The sequence below is a fragment of the Hemiscyllium ocellatum genome, chromosome 43 (genome assembly GCF_020745735.1).
Source record: "Hemiscyllium ocellatum isolate sHemOce1 chromosome 43, sHemOce1.pat.X.cur, whole genome shotgun sequence".
NCBI lineage: Eukaryota > Metazoa > Chordata > Chondrichthyes > Orectolobiformes > Hemiscylliidae > Hemiscyllium > Hemiscyllium ocellatum.
In genome coordinates, this window is record NC_083443.1 from 30,461,752 (window position 1) to 30,481,006 (window position 19,255).

At 44.5% G+C, this 19,255-nt stretch overlaps 1 protein-coding gene across 1 annotated transcript in view; it reads right to left on the reverse strand.

Moving 5' to 3' along the window:
- Nucleotides 1-19,255, reverse strand: part of cdh23 (cadherin-related 23) — a 674,096-nt gene that overhangs the window by 513,021 nt on the left and 141,820 nt on the right. Inside the window, exons 9-10 of the mRNA XM_060854138.1 lie at nucleotides 17,088-17,276; nucleotides 7,937-8,086 (exon numbers count right to left, since the gene is read on the reverse strand). Of these exons, the coding sequence (XP_060710121.1) occupies nucleotides 7,937-8,086; nucleotides 17,088-17,276 (339 nt within the window). The remainder of the gene's footprint in view (nucleotides 1-7,936; nucleotides 8,087-17,087; nucleotides 17,277-19,255) is intronic.

The window sequence follows — 19,255 nt, forward strand, 5'->3', positions numbered from 1 at the left end:
ACTGCAGCCCCATAAATTGCTCAAAGGAACCAGGGCAGAAAATGTGGTCTTCCCTTTAATCTTCAGAAGGACACAAGTGGAGTATTTATTCAAATGCTGAAAATGTGTTGCTGGAAAAGCGCAACAGGTCAGGCAGCATCCAAGGAACAGGAGAATCGATGTTTCGGGCATAAGCCCTTCATCAGGAACCTGAAGAAGGGCTTATGCCCAAAACGTCGATTCTCCTGTTCCTTGGATACTGCCTGACCTGCTGCTCTTTTCCAGCAACACATTTTCAGCTCTGATCGCCAGCATCTGCAGTCCTCACTTTCTCCCCTAATTATTCAAATGTACATTTGCGAGTTCCACATGTACTGTCAGCATTACCACACCCAGAAACATTGGGAACTGGAAGGAAACATTTGTTTACAGAATATATCATTGGATGCATTTTAACTTCCAATTACTTTCCTTGATCTACGAGTCGAAGTGATTTGAATGTTCTGCAAGTTTCCATTAACTTGGTAACTAGATTTGACGACATACATTATTTTTTTCTTAATTAAGACCCAAAGGCATGAATGTTTATGCTTGAGTGTGTGAAAAAGAAACATTAACAATCTCTGTACAAATTATTAAAATGCACATAAAGCTAATTTAGCTCAAGGCCATAAAACTTCGGAAAATAGCCCAAAATATAGGAACTCTGAAAACACACTAGTGATGGAAATAAAAACGGAAAGTGCTGGAGCAACTCAGCAGGTCAGGCAGCATCAGTGGAGAGAGAAACAGACGTTTCAGGTCAAAGACCTTTCATCAGAACAAAGGAAAGATAAAAAGAAATAGTGGTTTTATGCAGGTTATGGGGAACAGGATTATATAACTGAAAGGGAAGGCCTGTGATAGGAAGAGACAAGGAGGTGTGAAATAATGAAAGAGTTGGAATGGATGTTGAAAAGAAATCAAAGTGTTCAGAGCAGCGTTTAATCATCTGAAAGAAACAACAGAACAACAAGGTTCAAACTTTCTACTTGTTCATTCATAGGATGTGGTTGATGCTGGCTGGGCAAATTTTCTTGACAAATCCCATGTTACCCTTGAGAAGGTGGTGGTGAGCTGCCTTCTTTAACCACTGCAGACCCTGAGGTCTACAGGTAAGGCAGGGAGTTCCAGGATTTTGACCCAGTGACACTGAAGGAAAGGTGGTATATTTCCAAGTCAGGATGGTGAGTGATTTGGAGGGGAACTTGCAGGAGGTGAGGTTCCCATGTATCTGCTGCCCGTGTCCTTCTAGATGGTAGAGGCCGTGGGATTGGAAAGGGCTGTCTGAGGAACCTTGCTGAACTTCTCTAGAGCACCTTGTGGATGGTACACACTGCTGCTAAGAAATTGAAATAAAATAGATGCAGGGAGTCAGGTATGAAACTATTGAACTCAAAGTTGGGTCTCGAATAATTCCTAACTTTGTACAAATTCTCTGTACTTAAATTCCAAATAAAAACAGTCCTTTTTTATAGAATGAATAATGAACTACGCCTTTCTCAGAGCCTAACTGGAACAGAGGTTCAAATTGAACGGTGGGGACAGATTCACAAACTATTGATAAACAGCTGAATAAAGCTGTCAGAGGTACAAAACATAGGACTTAATTTCTAGAGGTACAGAATTAAAAAGCAAGCAGGTTATAAGTTGAACTTATATAATGCTGAATGCTCTTTCTCTGCACATTCTCTGCCGCTGTAACACTGCTTTCTATGCTCTATTTTCCGGATGTATTTTTATGGTATGATTTGCCGGTATAGCACGCAAAACAAAACTTTTCACTGTATCTCAATTCATGTGACAATAGTAAGACTAATAATTAATAATAAAGCGTTGAGTAGTGAGAACCTTACAAGTACTGTGTATAGCTCTGGTCTCTATATTACAAAGCAAACAGGAAAGCACAATTGATGAGGAGAAATGGTTTGCATTGGTGACACCTGAACCAAGGAGTTCTAGTGTCATTAAAGACTTAACAGACTTGAATTCAGGTTTTTTTTTCACTGGCAATGAGGAAGACTGAGTGATTATCTGAAAAAGGTTTTAAACTACAAGGCATTCAATACAGATGATGTAACAAAAAAAAGTTACCACTTATGAGTGTGACCAGAATCAAAGGGGCCATCAATATCAGGTAGTCAGCCGTGTGTACTATCTACAAGATGTACTGCAAAAATTCACCAAAGATCCTGAGACAGCACCTTCCAAACCTTCACCCACTTCCATCTAGAAGGACAAGGACAGCAGGTACTTGGGAACACCATCACCTTCAGGTTCCCCTCCAAGCCACTCACCATCCTGACTTGGAAATACACCACCGTTCCTTCGCAGTCGTTGGATCAAAATCCTGGAATTGCCTCCCTATCAGCATTGTGGGTCAACCCACAGCAGGTGGACTGTAGCCATTCAATAAGGCAGCTCACCCCCACCTTCTCAAGGGCAAATAGGGAAGGGCTATCAATACTGGCCCAGCCAGTGACACCCAAGTCCTACAAATTCCAGCAGAGAATTCGGGAGAAACATCTTTACTTAGGGTGGTGAGAATTTCAAACTCACTACCAGGAAGTTACTTGAGATCATTTAATATATTTTTTGGGTAAGCTAAATAAATACATCAAGGAGAAGCAAAATCTCCATTGTTACAGTGCAGGAGGAGGAGTCCATACAGCTCATTGTATCTGTACTAGCTCTGATAACTGAGAATTCATCTATTGCCATTTCCCCTGCCTTCTCTCCATGACCCCGCACATTCTTAATGGAATAAAATTGGAATAAAATACTGCTGGAGAAACTCAGCAGGTCTGGCAGCATCTGTGGAGAGAGAATGCACAGTTAATGTTTCAAGTTCAATCCTCCTCTCCTCCAGAAGAGATATGCAGATGGAGAAGGGCGGATGGAGGATGGTGTAGATGACAAGCTCCAGTGTTGAACAGACGGGCTGCATAGCCTGTTTCTGTGCTGAAGGTTCCCAGTTGATCAGACTCCTTGCTATTCAGTCCCCAGAATGCACAGCGCACAACCCTAATAACTGCACCACAATTACAATCCGATCAAAGGATTGTTCAGTTATCAATACTCCGAGTTAACTCCTTCTCACAGCTCCATCGGAAAAATCTACCTCTATCCACATCATTACACTAGTTGACGAGGTAATTATAAACACATGCAAACAAGCATACTGTGCACATATGGGCTCATAATATCGGTTAATGAAGGATCCCTGCTCTATTAGCAATAAGAATCTGCCTTAGATTTGTTTGCTTTATAAATAAGAATAATTAAGCTGTTCTATGTCTTAAACAGCGATGTGCCATAAAGACACTAAGCTGTTAAAGAATGAAGGAACATTTGAGAAACTCAAAGCAAAACAAGCCACCGCTGAAGGAAGTATCAATGCAAGAGTAAATGTGCACACAGCAGCGAGTATTCCTGAAGCAAGTGCAGTAGACACAGCAAGATCCAAAAGCAATGGAATAAATGAGGAGAAAGTGAGGTCTGCAGATGCTGGAGTAGCTGAAAATGTGTTGCTGGAAAAGCGCAGCAGGTCGGGCAGCATCCAAGGACCAGGAAATTCGACATTTCGGGCATAAGCCCTTCATCAGGAATGAGGAAAGTGTGTCCAGCAAGCTAAGATAAAAGGTCAATGGAATAAATGGTCAAGTGATGTGTTTCTGGTGGTGTTGGATATGAGGTGACACAGGGCACCTGGAAAACACCCTCCTCCCCTTTGATTATTGCAAAGGAATCATAAACTTCTTTTTACTGTTGGCATTGGAAGGGAACAGTGCAATTTTTAACATTCCAGCTGCCACACATTCATCATCAGGTGATTCCGTGTCACAATACATTACAGTCACAAATAATGCATCAAGTGTCCTGACTGAATGACATCCAAGTGTGGGGTTGGTGTTGAAAACTCTCTGCCCCAGATTCCAAGCTATGTCCTCACTTTCCATCAGGTGCTGTGGTGCCACAAGAAGTTGACAAGCTGGAGCAGCAGATCAGAGCTGGTACCCACTCCAGCAGAACGTAAATTGCTTTCTAATGAGATTTTGCACTGTGCACACACTTCATACCGCTGGCATTTTGTTTAGTAGCTGTGCTGGTGGAAAAGGGACATCCTGTACAATTACTTTGTACCAAGGTGACATGATAGCTCACAGCAATTCACAGTACAAACAAAATCACTGCGATTGGCGTCAGAAACAGGCATTGTATTATCTCCAGGGGCCTGAATTAAGATTCAACTCTGATTGTTAAATTTCTCCCGGTTTGTTTTCCCTGTTATTTTACACCTTGCAGTTATGTTTGCCTGATGTAATTGTCTTAGTAAACAGGTAAGCTTTCTTTTTATTAACAGAAACACGCTCTGCACAGTCTGAATTTCCTCACCTTCTTGGCTCCCATTTGGGTTGTGAGGATTGAGGAATCTCATTTACTGTGCTCAGTTAAGCTGCTGCTTTCTGGAGGCAGCAAAATTCCTCACATAAGCACCTCCAGCTCCCACGGATTCAGAGGCCAATGGAGTGGTATCACAGGGGACTGATTGTACATTCAATCACTGCCTGGCACGTGTTGATCTTGGCGTGATGTCGCTGATGATCCAAGGTTCGAGTCTGAGTAAAAGGAAGGTGATACATGGAGAGAGCTAATTCTCATTGTTTGTGCTCTCAGTAGGGTGACCTTTTGACTAGAGGTCACCTCAGTAAACGGTCTGTTTGCTGGGCAGGAAGCCAGAGCACTGCTTGAATGCCTGCAGAAATACACTTCAGTACGAAGCGAAGGGCTTCACGAGACGACAGACATGCAAAAAATATGCCCATTCAAAATGCAAAGGTGCCATGAACGAGACTCCAAACAATTCCAGCGTACATGCCGACTCCATTTTCTCTTTGCTTGTGTACACACAGTCCTGCCACTCGACTCATTTCTGGTCTGAGGATGTTTAATCCAAGTACACCTGCAAATTTCCACTGGGACAGCTGGCTTCCTCTCACCTCCATTCTTCAGCAACCTCCACTCACCCTCCTCAGTCCAGCCATATTCACCTAACCCTGCTCATTCGTCCTAAGTGGAGATGTAAACTCCGTGGGAGGAAGCCAAAGCACTCCAGAACTCGAGGGCATAGGGGTTTAGGGTGAGAGGGGAAAGATGTAAAAGAGACCTAACGGGCAACTTTTTTACACAGAGGGTGGTGCGTGTATGGGACAAGCTGCCAAAGGAAGTGGTGGGGGCCGGTACAATTACAGCATTTAAAAGGCATCTGGATGGGTATATAAACAACCAGCTGTCCCCACCAAAGTATTCGTACTGAATCATAGAGTCACACAGAACGGAAACAGACCCTTTGGTCCAACCAGTCCTCGGGGTCAATTCCACCCTTGGGTGACCGTCCGGATAGAGTTTGCATGTTCCCCCTGTGTCTGTGTAGCCTTCCTCCAGGTTATAGAGTCATAGAGATGTACAGCATGGAAACAGACCCTTCGGACCAACCCGTCCATGCCGACCAGATATCCCAACCCAATCTACTCCCACCTGCCAGCACCTGGCCCATATCCTTCCAAACCCTTCCTATTCATATACCCATCCAAATGCCTCTTAAATGTTGCAAATGTACCAGCCTCCATCACTTCCTCTGGCAGCTCATTCCATACACGTATCACCCTCTGTGTGAAAAAGCTGTCCCTTAGGTCTCTTTTATATCTTTCCCCTCTCACCCTAAATCTATGCCCTCTAGTTCTCCGGTATTTTGTGGTTTCTTCCCACAGTCCAAAGATGTGCAGCTTAGGGTGGATTGGCCATGAGAAATTGTCCCTCGTGTCCAGAGACGTGCAGGCTATGGGGTCAAGGCATGGGAAATGTAGGGTTATGGGGATAGGGTAGAGGGGATGAGGCTGCGTCTGGTTGGGATTCTGTTCAGAAGGTTGGTGCAGACATGATGGGCTGAATGGCCTCTTTTCACATTGTAGGGATTCAATGATTGAGGTGTATAAGATTATCCTGGACATGGTGACTAGAATGTCACTGCTCCCCTTAATTGAAAGTTCAAAATAACAAGAGGGCATCATTTTCAAGTGAAAAGCAGGAGGTTTTGAAGGGATTTGAAGAAAAACCTTTTCACCCAGAAGGTGCTGGGGGTCTGGAATGCATTGCCTGAGAGGGTATTTGAGAAAATAAATCTTACAACCTTTAAAAAAATACTTGGATGAGCACTTGAAGTGTCATGATATTCAAGGCTTTGGGCCAAGTGTGGGAAAGTGGGACTGCTGTAGGTAATGGTCTATTTTTCATGGTATAACGTGATAGGCCAAAAGGTTTCTTCTGTACTGTAAGCCTCTGTGAATCACAAATAGGTTGGAGGTGCTTTATTTAGTTTCAGATTTCCAGCAGCCTTCTATATTGCATTAACCTTGAGAACACCGTGTGGGCGGCACGGTGGCACAATGGTTAGCACTGCTGCCTCACAGTGCCTGAGACCCGGGTTCAATTCCCGACTCAGGCGACTGACTGCGTGGAGTTTGCACGTTCTCCCCGTGTCTGCGTGGGTTTCCTCCGGGTGCTCCGGTTTCCTCCCGCAGTCCAAAGATGTGCGGGTCAGGTGAATTGGCCATGCTAAATTGCCCGTAGTGTTAGGTAAGGGGTAAATGTAGGGGTATGGGTGGGTTGCGCTTCGGTGGGTCGGTGTGGACTTGTTGGGCCGAAGGGCCTGTTTCCACACTGTAAGTAATCTAATCTAATCTAACATTCACCAAACCACCTTTCAATCCCCACCCCCTCTCCAATATCTTTACTGACCAATAAATAAAACGCATTTAAAGAAAATGAAGCAAAGAAGGTCCAGTTTTCTTCAGCACCCAGTGGATTTCTTTCCTCCCTGGCGGAAAAACAAATGCGATGCTCTGGAGATAAATGCACGATTCCTGGAGAGTGGATAACTCTCGAGGAGAAAGTGAGGTCTGCAGATGCTGGAGATCAGGGCTGAAAATGTGTTGCTGGAAAAGCGCAGCAGGTCAGGCAGCATCCAAGGAACAGGAAATTCGACGTTTCGGGCATTCCTGATGAAGGGCTTATGCCCAAAACGTCGAATTTCCTGTTCCCAGAGTGGATAATTCTACCAACTAATAAAACAATCTCCTACCAGGAGATTAAAAGCAAAATACTGCTGATGCTGGAGATCTGAAACAAAATCCTTCAATCCTGTTCTGCAAAAAAGTCATACCACAGTTAAAACATTAACAAAAACAAAAATTGCTGGAGAAACTCAGCAGGTCTGGCAGCATCTGTGAACAGAGAAAGTAGGGCTAATGTTCAACTCCTGTCAGGGAACATTGATTTTCGAGGAGAGGCAATGGCTTAGTGGTATTATTGCTGGTTATTAATACAGAAACTTGGCTAATGTTCAAGGATCCTGGGCTCAAATCCCACCACAGCAGATGGGACAATTTGAATTCAATAAAGAATTCGGAATTAAGGGTCTAATAATGACCACAAACTCATTGTCGACTGTTGAAAAAAATCCATCTAATTCACTGACGCCCTTTAGAGAAGGGAAATGCCATCCTTACCTGACCTGGCCTACATGTGACTCCAGACCCACAGCAATGCGGTTGACTCTCAACTGCCCTCTGGGCAATTAGGGATGGGCAATAAATGCTGGACAAGCCACATTCTATGAGTGAATTAAATAATAATGTGTTGGGTCCAGTGACACTTGAGAATTGGACATGTTTCTTCCTGAACGGATACAGCTGAACCTGTTGAGATTCTCCAGTGTCCTTGGAGCTTCATGGGGTTTTAATGGAGTTCATCAAATTGCAGAGCAAGGCTGTAAGGGTTACACCAACCTTCCCCTTATGTTGCAATAAGAGAGAACAAAATATCACACCTTGAGTAGGGTCTTATCAAAGCAACTTACAGAGAACTCATAGTGAGAAATGCGTTCAAAATCCAAAGGCAGTGCCACTCGTACTCGGATGTCGACCTTCCCCTGGCCTGACGTTGGGGAAATGGTAAAATGTTCAGAGTTGTTCCCCATGAGTTGGATGTCAAACATGCTGTTGGGTGCCTGGAAAGGGAAAGGGAAAAGAAATGAAAATTATATATTTCTCTTTGAACAACTTGAAATTGCAGAAAGTTAGCATCGAGTCAGAGAGGCATACAGCACGGAAACAGACCCTTCGGTCCAACTCATCCATGCCGACCAGATATCCCAATTTGACCTATAGTCCCATTAGCTAGCACTTGGCCCATATAATCTATTCATATACCCATCCAGATATCTTTTAAATTTTGTAATTGTACCAGCTTCCACCACTTCCTCATTCCACACACGCACCTCTGTGTGAAAAAGTTACCCCTACACCAATGTAGGTGGGGTAGTGGACAATGCAGAGGATTATCTCAGAGTACAATGAGATCTTGAACAGATGGGCCAATGGACCGAGGAATGGCAGACACAGTTTTACTTAGATAAATATGATCTTTTGCATTTTGCTAAGGCAAACCAGGGCAGGACTTATATAGTTAATGGCAGGACCTTGGGGAACGTTGCTGAACAAAAAGACCTTGGACTGCAGGTGCACAGCTCCATGAAAGTGGAGTTGTAGGTAGCTAGGATAGAGAAGAAGGCATTTGACACACATGCCTTCATTGGTCAATTAAATCTTTCTTCTTTCACCTTAAATCTATGCCCTCTAGTTTTAGACTCCCCCAACCCTGGGGAAAAAGAGCTTGTCTATTTACCGTATCCATACCCCTCATGATTTTGTAAACCTCTATAAGGTCACCCTTCAGCCTCTGACGCTCCAGCCTATTCAGCCTCTCCCAATAGCTCAAACCCTCCAACCATGGCAACATCCTTGTAAATCTTTTCTGAACCCTTTCAAGTTTAACAGCATCCTTCTGATAGAAGGGTGACCAGAAATGAATGCAGTATTCCAAACGTAACCTCACTAATCTCCTGTACAGCTGCAACATGATCTCCCAACTCCTATACTCAATGAATTGACCAATGAAGGCATGTGTGTCAAATGCCTTCTTCTCTATCCTAGCTACCTACAACTCCACTTTCATGGAGTCCACTGCACCTGCAGTCCAAGGTCTCTTTGTTCAACAACGTTCCCCAAGGTCCTCCCATTAACTATATAAGTCCTGCCCTGGTTTGCCTTAGCAAAATGCAAAAGCTCACATTTATCTAAGTAAAACTGCGTCTGCCACTCCTCGGTCCATTGGCCCATCTGTTCAAGATCCCATTGTACTCTGTGATAATCGCTGAAAATGTGTTGCTGGTCAAAGCACAGCAGGCCAGGCAGCATCTCAGGAATAGGGAATTCGACGTTGATAATCCTCTGCATTGTCCACTACCCCACCTATATTGGTGTCATCTGTAAACTTAATAACCGTTCCTCCCATATTCACACCTAAATCATTTACATAAACAACAAAAAGCAATGTCTCAACATGGACCTAGCTTGAACACAAATCAAAAGTCTGTCTGACAGCCAGAGAGATATGGTGGTGGTGGTGGGGGGAGGTGACAGAGGAGGAGTGAACCAAAATGATTTCAGAGATACGCAACATAATGGCACAGCTTAACAGCATATAATCAGAATTCTTCAGAATCTAGTAAAAAAAAGCCATCATGAAAAGGTGTACAATTTCATGCATGGAGTGCTGCTAATGGCTAAACACTCTGACTATGTTTGCAATGCAGTGACTGGGCCCTTTGCCCTGGGTAGCTCAGGCTATCAGACTCTAACTCCAGCATCAATAGGAACTTCCACTTCATCAACAGCAGTGAGCAAGTGAGCTAGCTGTCAGGATAGAAACAGTAAATCACCGACACACACACACACACACACACACACACACACACACACTCACTCACACATACACTCTCACTCACACACACACCCTCATTCACACACACACTCTCACTCACACACTCTCACTCTCTCACTCTCACACATACCCTTCTGCATTCACATCTGGTCACACTCTCACTCACACACACACACACTCACTCACACACACACACACACACACTCACACACACTCTCACTCACACACACACAGACTAACTCACATATGCCCACCCTCTGATATACACAAACACACACTGCTACATACACATGCACACCCTCTGATATATACACACACACCAACCCTCTCACACACACACCCACACACACACATACATACACACACCCACACACATACACACACATCCCCTATTATCTCTCTCTTACACACACACTCACACACACACCATTTCTCTCTTTCTCTCTCACACATGCATGCACTCACATCCCATCTCTCTCTCTCTCATACGCACACCCTCTCTCTCCCTCACTCTCTCTCTCACACACATACAAATACACACCATCTCTCTCTCTCACACATACACACACACAATCTCTCTCTCTCTCTCTCTCACACACACACACACACACACACACACAAAAACACACACACACAATCTCTCTCTCTCACACACACCAAATCTCACACACACAAACACACACCATCTCTCTCTCTCACTCTCTCTCTCTCTCTCACACACACACACACGCACACACACACATACACACACACACCCTGCCCCACTCCCATCACACATGTAGAGAATGTCAGCCACAGTTATCTTCACTGGCCCCACCCATACTCACTAAACCCAAGCACCCACCAGCTCCATTACCCCATACTCATCTCCACCTCCATCCAGTCCCTGTTCCTCCACACAACCCACTGCTCATACACTCCCCAAACCTCACCTTACAGAAAACCGAGAGAACTGAGGAGGCTGGAAAACAGAAACAAAAACATAAGTTGCTGGAAGAGCTCAGCAGGTCTTCATTTGTGTCACTGGAAAACAAAACGTTAACTCTAGTTTCTCTCCACAGATACTGTGAGACCTGCTGAACTTTTCTATCCATTTCTGTTTGGACCTTACAGAGGCCTTGCTGTATCTAAATCTGTTCTCACCTTCACTCAAATGCAGCAGCGCCTACATGCTAAAAAAATTACACTAACTATAAAGCAATTCGGTGGTGGGGGTGTCCTGCGACTGTGAAAATCCTATGTCAATTTAAATTTTGTTACTCAATTTCTGGTGACATTATACTTTTCTCAACTCACTGGGTTGGGGACCACTATAACATTTTATAAAGATCCATCGAGAGTAGATATACCCCTGAGGAAATATGATAAAGGCAAAGTTACCGTAGTCCCACTCTCCCATTAGGGGGATATGACTAACCTGAGGGCCACAACATCTCAGGTGAGGGAGAAGGTCAAGAAGTAGAGGCCTTCACGGTAAGCTCAGCCAGCGCAGGAATTGAACCCACACTGTTGGTGTCACATCCAGCCAACTGAGCTAACTGGAGGAAGGCACAGGCTGATGCGTGAAACTCCCCACATGATGAGTTCATAAACCCAGGATTCCCATTGGGGGGAGGTGCTTCCAAGAATCAGAAGTGAAAGACACTGGAGACTGTGCAGCGACAGGCTGGCAGTATGTCGCCTCGGCTCTCCATTTCAATCAAAACAAAGTATGCCACAGTGGGCAGGAGAAATCCATGAAATAATTTGGGAGAACTGGAGGAATATACTTTGAACAGGAAAATAAATTTAAACATAAACATGCTTTTTTTGTGAGTGTAAAAATTTAACATGTCCCCCCCACTTCTGGTCTGGGTTGCATATTTTTTTGCCAAGCTAAATACATGACAGATGATGATCCCAGCAAGTTCTCTGTCCCTCCTGTTACCTGCTCCAAGTAAAGTGACTGAATTGTTGGAAGTTTTGCTATTTCTGTTGCTGGTGCCTGGCATTGAATTATTGCTTATATTTCAAACACTGGAATGATCAATTGGATTTAACAAGCTTATGGCTTATCACTGTTTGATGGGAGAAGCTATTGATTTTGTTTTCTTTCCTCCTTTCAATCTACTTCTCAGTGCAACGTCATCCATTCTGCAGCAAATTAATTTTTACTTGAAGCAATCCACAACTGCATACCTGCACAGCTGCCTGGAAAAGTTGAAATCAAATTTCCAAATGGTCACTGCAAACACAGAGACTTCTCTCTGGGGCAGAAGTGAGCACAACTCTCTGTTTCAAAATTAACATCTGAATGATTTGAACCTTCATAGGCTGTGCCTGACCTAATTACATCCCATCATCGCAGACAATGATGACTCCCTCCCACTCTCAGGGTGGGTCTGCAGGTGGTTGTACAGACTGATGGGGCTACCACAGGCTCTGTTACACTGGGGGGCAGGTGGTGGTCGTGGGAAGGGGGTGGGTAGGGCGTTGGTATGGCAGTGCACTCCTTTCCCTGTTTCTCCCAGCTTCTGCTTTTTCCCAACGGCAAGTCTCCAGGGGCTTGCTGCCTTCCCACATGCTCCTCCTCCAGTTTGGCCGGTCCCGGAACAGTGATTCCCTGGTGTCTGTGGGAATGCTGCACTTCCCCAGTGAGGCCTTGGGGGTAAACCAGAAGCACTTCCACTGTCCTCCTGGGGTTGGAATTTCGGAGCTGGTTGGGGAGTTCACCTGCTTGGGGAATCTCGTGCCAGTCATAGGGACGACGCCCAACTAATCGCATCTAATTCAGACTCAGAGCAGCAACACGTGAAAATGTAATTTAGTTGGCATCTAAATCGCTTAAAAAAAACATTCTGAGGAAGACTAACTGGACCAGAAATGTTAACCCTGCTTTCTCTCTCCACAGATACTACCTGGCCTGCTAAGTTTCTCTGGCATTCTCTGTGCTTGTTGCATTTATATAGCCCCTTTCATGACTACCACAGGCAAGTTACTTTGTTTTCAAATGCAGTCATTGATGTAATCGAGGTGGTATGGTGGCTCAGTGGTTAGCACTGCTGCCTCACAGCACCAGGGACCTGGGTTTGATTCCAGCCTCAGGCGACTGCCTGTGGAGAGTTTGCACATTCTTCCTGTGTCTGCGTGGGTTTCCTCCCACAGTCCAAAGGTGAATTGGCCATGCTAAATTGCCCATTGTGCTCATGGATGTGTAGGTTAGGTGCATTAGTCAGGGGTAAAAATAGAGTAATAGGGTAGGGGAATGGGTCTGGGTGAGAATCTCTTTGGAAGGTTGGTGTGCACTTGTTGGGACAAATGGCCTGTTTCCACACTGGAGGGATTCTATGATTCTAATATATAATAAAACTCAAAAGATCTGCAGATGCTGTAAATCAAAGACAGAAATTGCTGGAAACGCTCAGCAGGTCTGGCAGCATCTGTAGAGAGAAATCAGAGTTATTGTTCTGAGGGAAGGGTCACTTGACCTGAAATGTTAACTCTGATTTCTCTCTCCACAAATGCTGCCAGACCCGCTGTGTTTCTCCAGCAATTTCTGATTTTGTTTCTAAATAGTTTCAAATAAGAGTGATTCCTTTCCTTGAACCACTTTTTCATGAGGGTCCACCATTATTATTGATGATGATGATGTTAATGATGATGATGGGATGTAATTAGCTGAAAAATGTGTTGCTGGAAAATCACAGCAGGTCAGGCAGCATCCAAGGAGCAGGAGAATCGACGTTTCGGGCATAAGCCCTTCTTCAGGAATGAGGAGGGTGTGCCAAGCAGGCTAAGATAAAAGGTAGGGAAGAGGGACTTGGGGGAGGGGTGTTGGGAATGTGATAGGTGGCTGGAGGTTAAGGTGAGGGTGATAGGCAGAGAGGGGGTGGGGGGGGGAGAGGTCGGGAAGAAGATTGCAGGTCAAGAATGCGGTGCTGAGTCTGAGGGTTGGGACTGAGACCTCTCCTCCCCCACCCCCTCTCTGGCCTATCACTCTCTCCTTAACCTCCTTCCACTATCACATTCCCAATGCCCTCCCCCAAGTCCCTCCTCTCTACCTTTTATCTTAGCCTGCTTGGCGCACCCTCCTCATTCCTGAAGAAGGGCTTATGCCCGAAACGTCGATTCTCCTGCTCCTTGGATGCTGCCTGACCTGCTGCGCTTTTCCAGCAACACATTGTCAGCTCTGATCTCCAGCATCTGCAGTCCTCATTTTCTCCTCGATTCCTAATGAAGGGCTCATGCCCGAAACGTCGATTCTCCTGCTCCTTGACGGAGCCTGACCTGCTGCGCTTTTCCAGCAACACATTGTCAGCTAGTATGAAGCTGGAGAGGGTTCAGAAAGGATTTTCGAGTAAAAAATGAGGTCTGCAGATGCTGGAGATCACAGCTGAAAATGTGTTGCTGGTCAAAGCACAGCAGGCTAGGCAGCATCTCAGGAATAGAGAATTCGACGTTTCGAGGTGTTGCTGGGAATGGAACGTTTGAGATATTAAGAAAAGCTGGATAGGCTGGGACTTTTTTCACTGGGGCACAGAAGTTATAAAATAATGTGAGAGACAGATAGAGTTACTGATAGTTGTCTTTTCCCTTGCGGGAGAATGTCAAGACTAGGGGGCACATTAAGAGGAAAGAATTTGAAAAAAGACACAAGAGGCAAAGGTTTTACACAGAGGCTGGTTCGCTTGTTAAACAATTGTCCTGAGGAAGTGGTGAATGCCTGTATAGTTACAACATTTTAAAGATGTTTGGATAAGGACATGAATAGGAAAGGTTGGAAGGGGCATGGGTCAGGAGCAGGCAGGTGGGACTAGTTTAGTTTGAGATCATGTTCAGCATGGGCTGGTTGGACCGAAGGGTCTGTTTCTGTGCAGTATGACTCTATGTGAACTCTCTCTCTGAAAGTGCTGTACACTCATTTTCTCTACATGGTTTCACATGGAATACAGTTTAAATTATGCGTTCGACCAAATTATAGCTTTTCTGACTGAGTGCTCATTTCTCCTTATATTTCAGTGAGAAGTCTCATTTCCCAGAGGGGCTGGATAAATTGTGGTGCTGTAGTATATTGGGTACCACACTGGCCTACGGTCCAGAGTGAAATCCCACCTCAGCATTTGGGGAATTTTAATTCAATTAGTTAATAAATCTGAAATAAAAGCTACCATCTGTAATGATGACCAAGAAAATACCATACAAAACAGGAACAGCAGTAGCCTATTCAGCCCCTCGGGCCTGTTCTGCCATTCAATAGGATCATGGCTGATTGGACATTTCTCATGTCCACCTTCCTGTCCCTTTCCCCATAACTTTTTCCCTCTTCAAATGATCGAGAATCTAGTCCATCTGATTTACCTGATTATTGTGAAAACCCATTTGATTCACCGATTTCCTTCGGGGAAGGAAATCAATCATCCTTACCGGGTCTGATCTATGTGCAACCTCCACTATGCTCTGCAGCTTGCTTCCTGCACCTGATCAACTTTACCCTTCTACACACGCGCATAAACACACACACACACACACACGCGCACACACACACACAGTTCTCATCCACTTTACTCTGTAACCTGCTCAACTAGATGTCAAAAGGTGTGTGCATCCGAGGAGCAAGAGAGTTGATGTTTCGAGCATAAGCTCTTTATCAGGATGCTGCCTGACCTTCTGTGCTTTTCCAGCACCACACGTTTTGACTCTGATCTCCAGCGATCCTCACTTTCGCCCCACCAGGTGCGTCACTTTCACAATTTGGAATTTTATTCACAAACTGCTTCGGTCTTATATAATCTCTCATCAGCCACCTCCCAAGTATATTGGTGATCACCCTCACGCACTACCTTCTAATGGTTTGTTAACATTTATCGATTCACCCTTCACTCTATCCAGCACTGCTCAGGTCCATCTCCTCAATGTCAGGCTTCAATAAACTCCTTCCCTGGATCAGCAAACACGCGTGAGGACAGGTTATCAGCAGCTTTGAACAGACATGAGCCATCACTTCGACAAGACTCTCCAAACACTTTGACCCTTACAAATTCAAAGATAAAAAAACATGCAGAATCACACACAAATAAAATTGGCTACGATTTGTGAGCTTCACGTCAACTTGGTCAATTTGGGGTCAATAGTGAAGCTTTAATCTTTAAACTGAAAAATGGTTCCACCATTCAATTGTGACGATTTGCAGAAGCATAGAGACAATTTTACGACTTAAATTTAGAAAAGGTATGGTGAAGGGTGAATGATATTTTTGCAGAAAGTGATGCATGGATGGAATGGACTCTGCCTGGGAAGGGAAGCAACAGAGACTGACTGCATTCACACAGTTGTAATGCTACCTGGTAAGTGGGATAGTATGACAGAGTATGTTCCAAGGAACTCAGTGAAGGTAATCAGACAAAATAAACTTAGCACCATTCTACCCAAGTTAATATTACACAGATGGCCTATCACTTGGCCAAAGAGGTATGTCTAAGGAGAATCTTAAAGGAAGGGAAAGAGATGGAGAGGTTTAACAGAGCAGAAGGGTTGGCTGCTAACAATGGAACGATAAAATCAAGGACGTGTAAGAAGCCAGAACTCGAGGAGTAGAGAAATCCTGGGATGGTGTAGGGCTCAATGCAGTTACAAAGCTGGGAAAGAGCACAGCAGGTTGGATTTGAAAGAAAGATTTGACACAAAAATACTGCAGATGCTGGAATCCAAAGTAGACAGGCAGGAGGCTGGAAGAACACAGCAAGCCAGGCAGCATCAGGAGGGGTAAATCAATGTTTCAGGTATAACTGTTCTTTAGGGCTGGGGGGGTAGGGGTAACGGGAGGTCTCCCTAACCCCACATCTAGTCCTGAAGAAAGGTTATACCTGAAATATTGACCTCTCCACCTTCTGATGCTGCCTGGCTTGCTGTGCTTTCTCTCAGCCTCAGATTTGAAAATAAAGCGAGAATTTTGAGACACATCTGTTGGTGTACCCAGCAACAAGAAGTCAGCCAACAGACAGTACACAAAACAGCCCGATGTATAACATCCACAACACATCTATGTAAACTGTCCATCCATTCTCCCAATTAGTGATCCAGCTTGTCCATGGATATTGATTTCTCCGTTATGATGGATGCAGTACTGCCATGGGTTTACTAGACACAGGGCCAGAAGTTGACTGAGGACCACAAAACAGCTCCGTGACTGGGAGTAGCTGTCAGCTTTTAATCAGGTTGTGTTTGCAAAGCTCTATTTTGATACTTACATCATCTTTATCCTGTACTTGGATGAAGAGAGGGAGTGCAAAGCCCACTTGTGCCAATTCGGTGATGCTGACAAAGTATTCAGACCGGTTAAATTCTGGCGGATTGTCATTCACATCAATGACCAAGATATTAAATGTTGTGGAAACTGTGGCATTTGATGGCGTCCGGTCCTCGTTTAGTTCAGTACCCTAACCAGAAAGGCAAAAAATAGACAGCATTACAAAAAAAAGCATTTATACACCATTCTGTAAAACATATGAAAGTGTTTACATTAAGTGCAACAACTGTTGTGGTGCTGGTAAATGTGGCAGAAAACAATATCCCACAAATAGCAGAGAATTGAATTTCTGTTCCCTTTAATATTATTGACTACTCAGAGCAGACAGAGAGAAACTGTTGCTGTTAGTCTGAGAGCCAAGGACTAAAGGGCATCCGAAAAGATTACAGTCAAACTTTTCAGGAGTGAAATTAGGAAACACTCCTTCATGCAAAAGGTGACAGAAATTTAGAACTTTCTGTCCATTTGCTGCTGGATAAATGGTTAATCTTAAATTGGAGATTGACAACATTTTGTCACTTGATGAATATTAAGCCAGGAACAAAATGCTCAGCAGTAACTGCACGTTTAGAGTGATACGATGTTTTCACGTGGAATATGACAGACAGCTATAAGTAATTAGAGCATGGATCAGTCATGATGGCATGGAATGTTGGGGCAGAATCGAGGGGCCTCCACCTATATGTCCACTGTTTTCTGGAGGGATGCTTGCAAGGACAATGCCAGGGTCTTTCTTGGAATAATGCTTGGAGATCCTCAACACCAACTTGAACAGACAGATGAGGGAGCTGTGTTAATAAGGATGTTTGGAAGGATGAGGGGGGACCTGATTGAAAGTTACAGGATGCTGAGAAGTCTGGATAGAGTGAACGTAGAGATGTTTCCAGTCTTAGGAGACACAAGGACCTGAGGACACAGCCTCAGGGTGAAGGGACGATCCTTTAGAATGGAATTGAGGATGAATGTCTTTAGCCAGAGGGTGGTGAATCTGAGGAACGCATTGCTGCAGAGGGCTATGGAGGCCAAGTCATTGAGTATCTTTAAGACAGAGATATATGGGTTCTTGATTAGTGAGGGGATTAAGGGTTACTGGGAGAAGGCAAGAAAATGGGGTTGAGGAACATATCAGCCATGATGGAATAGAGGAGCAGACTCCATTGGCCGAATAGCTTAATTCTTCTCCCATAACTTATAGTCTTCTGCTCTGATGTCCTATGCAATGGGCAGCGACTCCACAATTTTAATAACTAAGGAGCTAGCTCTACAAGTATTCTGGCAAAACCCTTGCAAAATCAACTACGATGGACAAGGGCTGAAAAGTGTCTCCCCTCATCAGATCCTAGTTTGTCAATTCTCAAAACAGCCAGCATTCTGGGAGGAACACTGAAAATGCTGCAAAGACTGGGGATCTCTCCTTGAAACAGGGAGACACTTGCAATCAATTGGTGACAATGCCAATGAGCTGCCTTCCGGATTACACCACATCTTGAAACTGAGCACCTGATGGATGAGGCAGAGATAGAAAGAACAGAAAGCCAATTCTGCTCTCACTCCTGCCCCGACATTCCCAAAGATTGGCAAGTCAACAATTGGCCCGTTCAGTCACATGAGGACCCAGGGCAGACACCCTGGGAGCCTGAATAGACATCACCCTTGAGTTGGGGGAAGGAGAATACTGAGGCAAAAGGGAGGATTACAGATTTTGTAAATCAGAGTCTAAATTAGAGTGGTGCTGGAAAAGCACAGCGGGTCAGGCAGCATCTGAGGAGCAGGAAAATCGACGTTTCGGGCAAAAGCCCGTCATCAGGGAATGATGAGCCCACCAGGAATACATGACATTGACAACCTGCATTACAATACATCACACGGTGACAAAAATTAACATCAGAATCAAGCCATGACATTAATCAGTAGAATCTGGGGATCCAAGATGGTGGCGACCCAGCAACTCTGAGTCTATAGTGCTCCTCCCAAGACCTAGGCAAAGTGGGCCACCCTCCTCCACCACGCTCACCAAATCAGTTAAAAATAGTTTTTACTTAATGTAATTAGTGGTTTAGTACTAAATTTATACAGTTCAGTCTCCTGTAAAAATGACTAGGGAGAAAG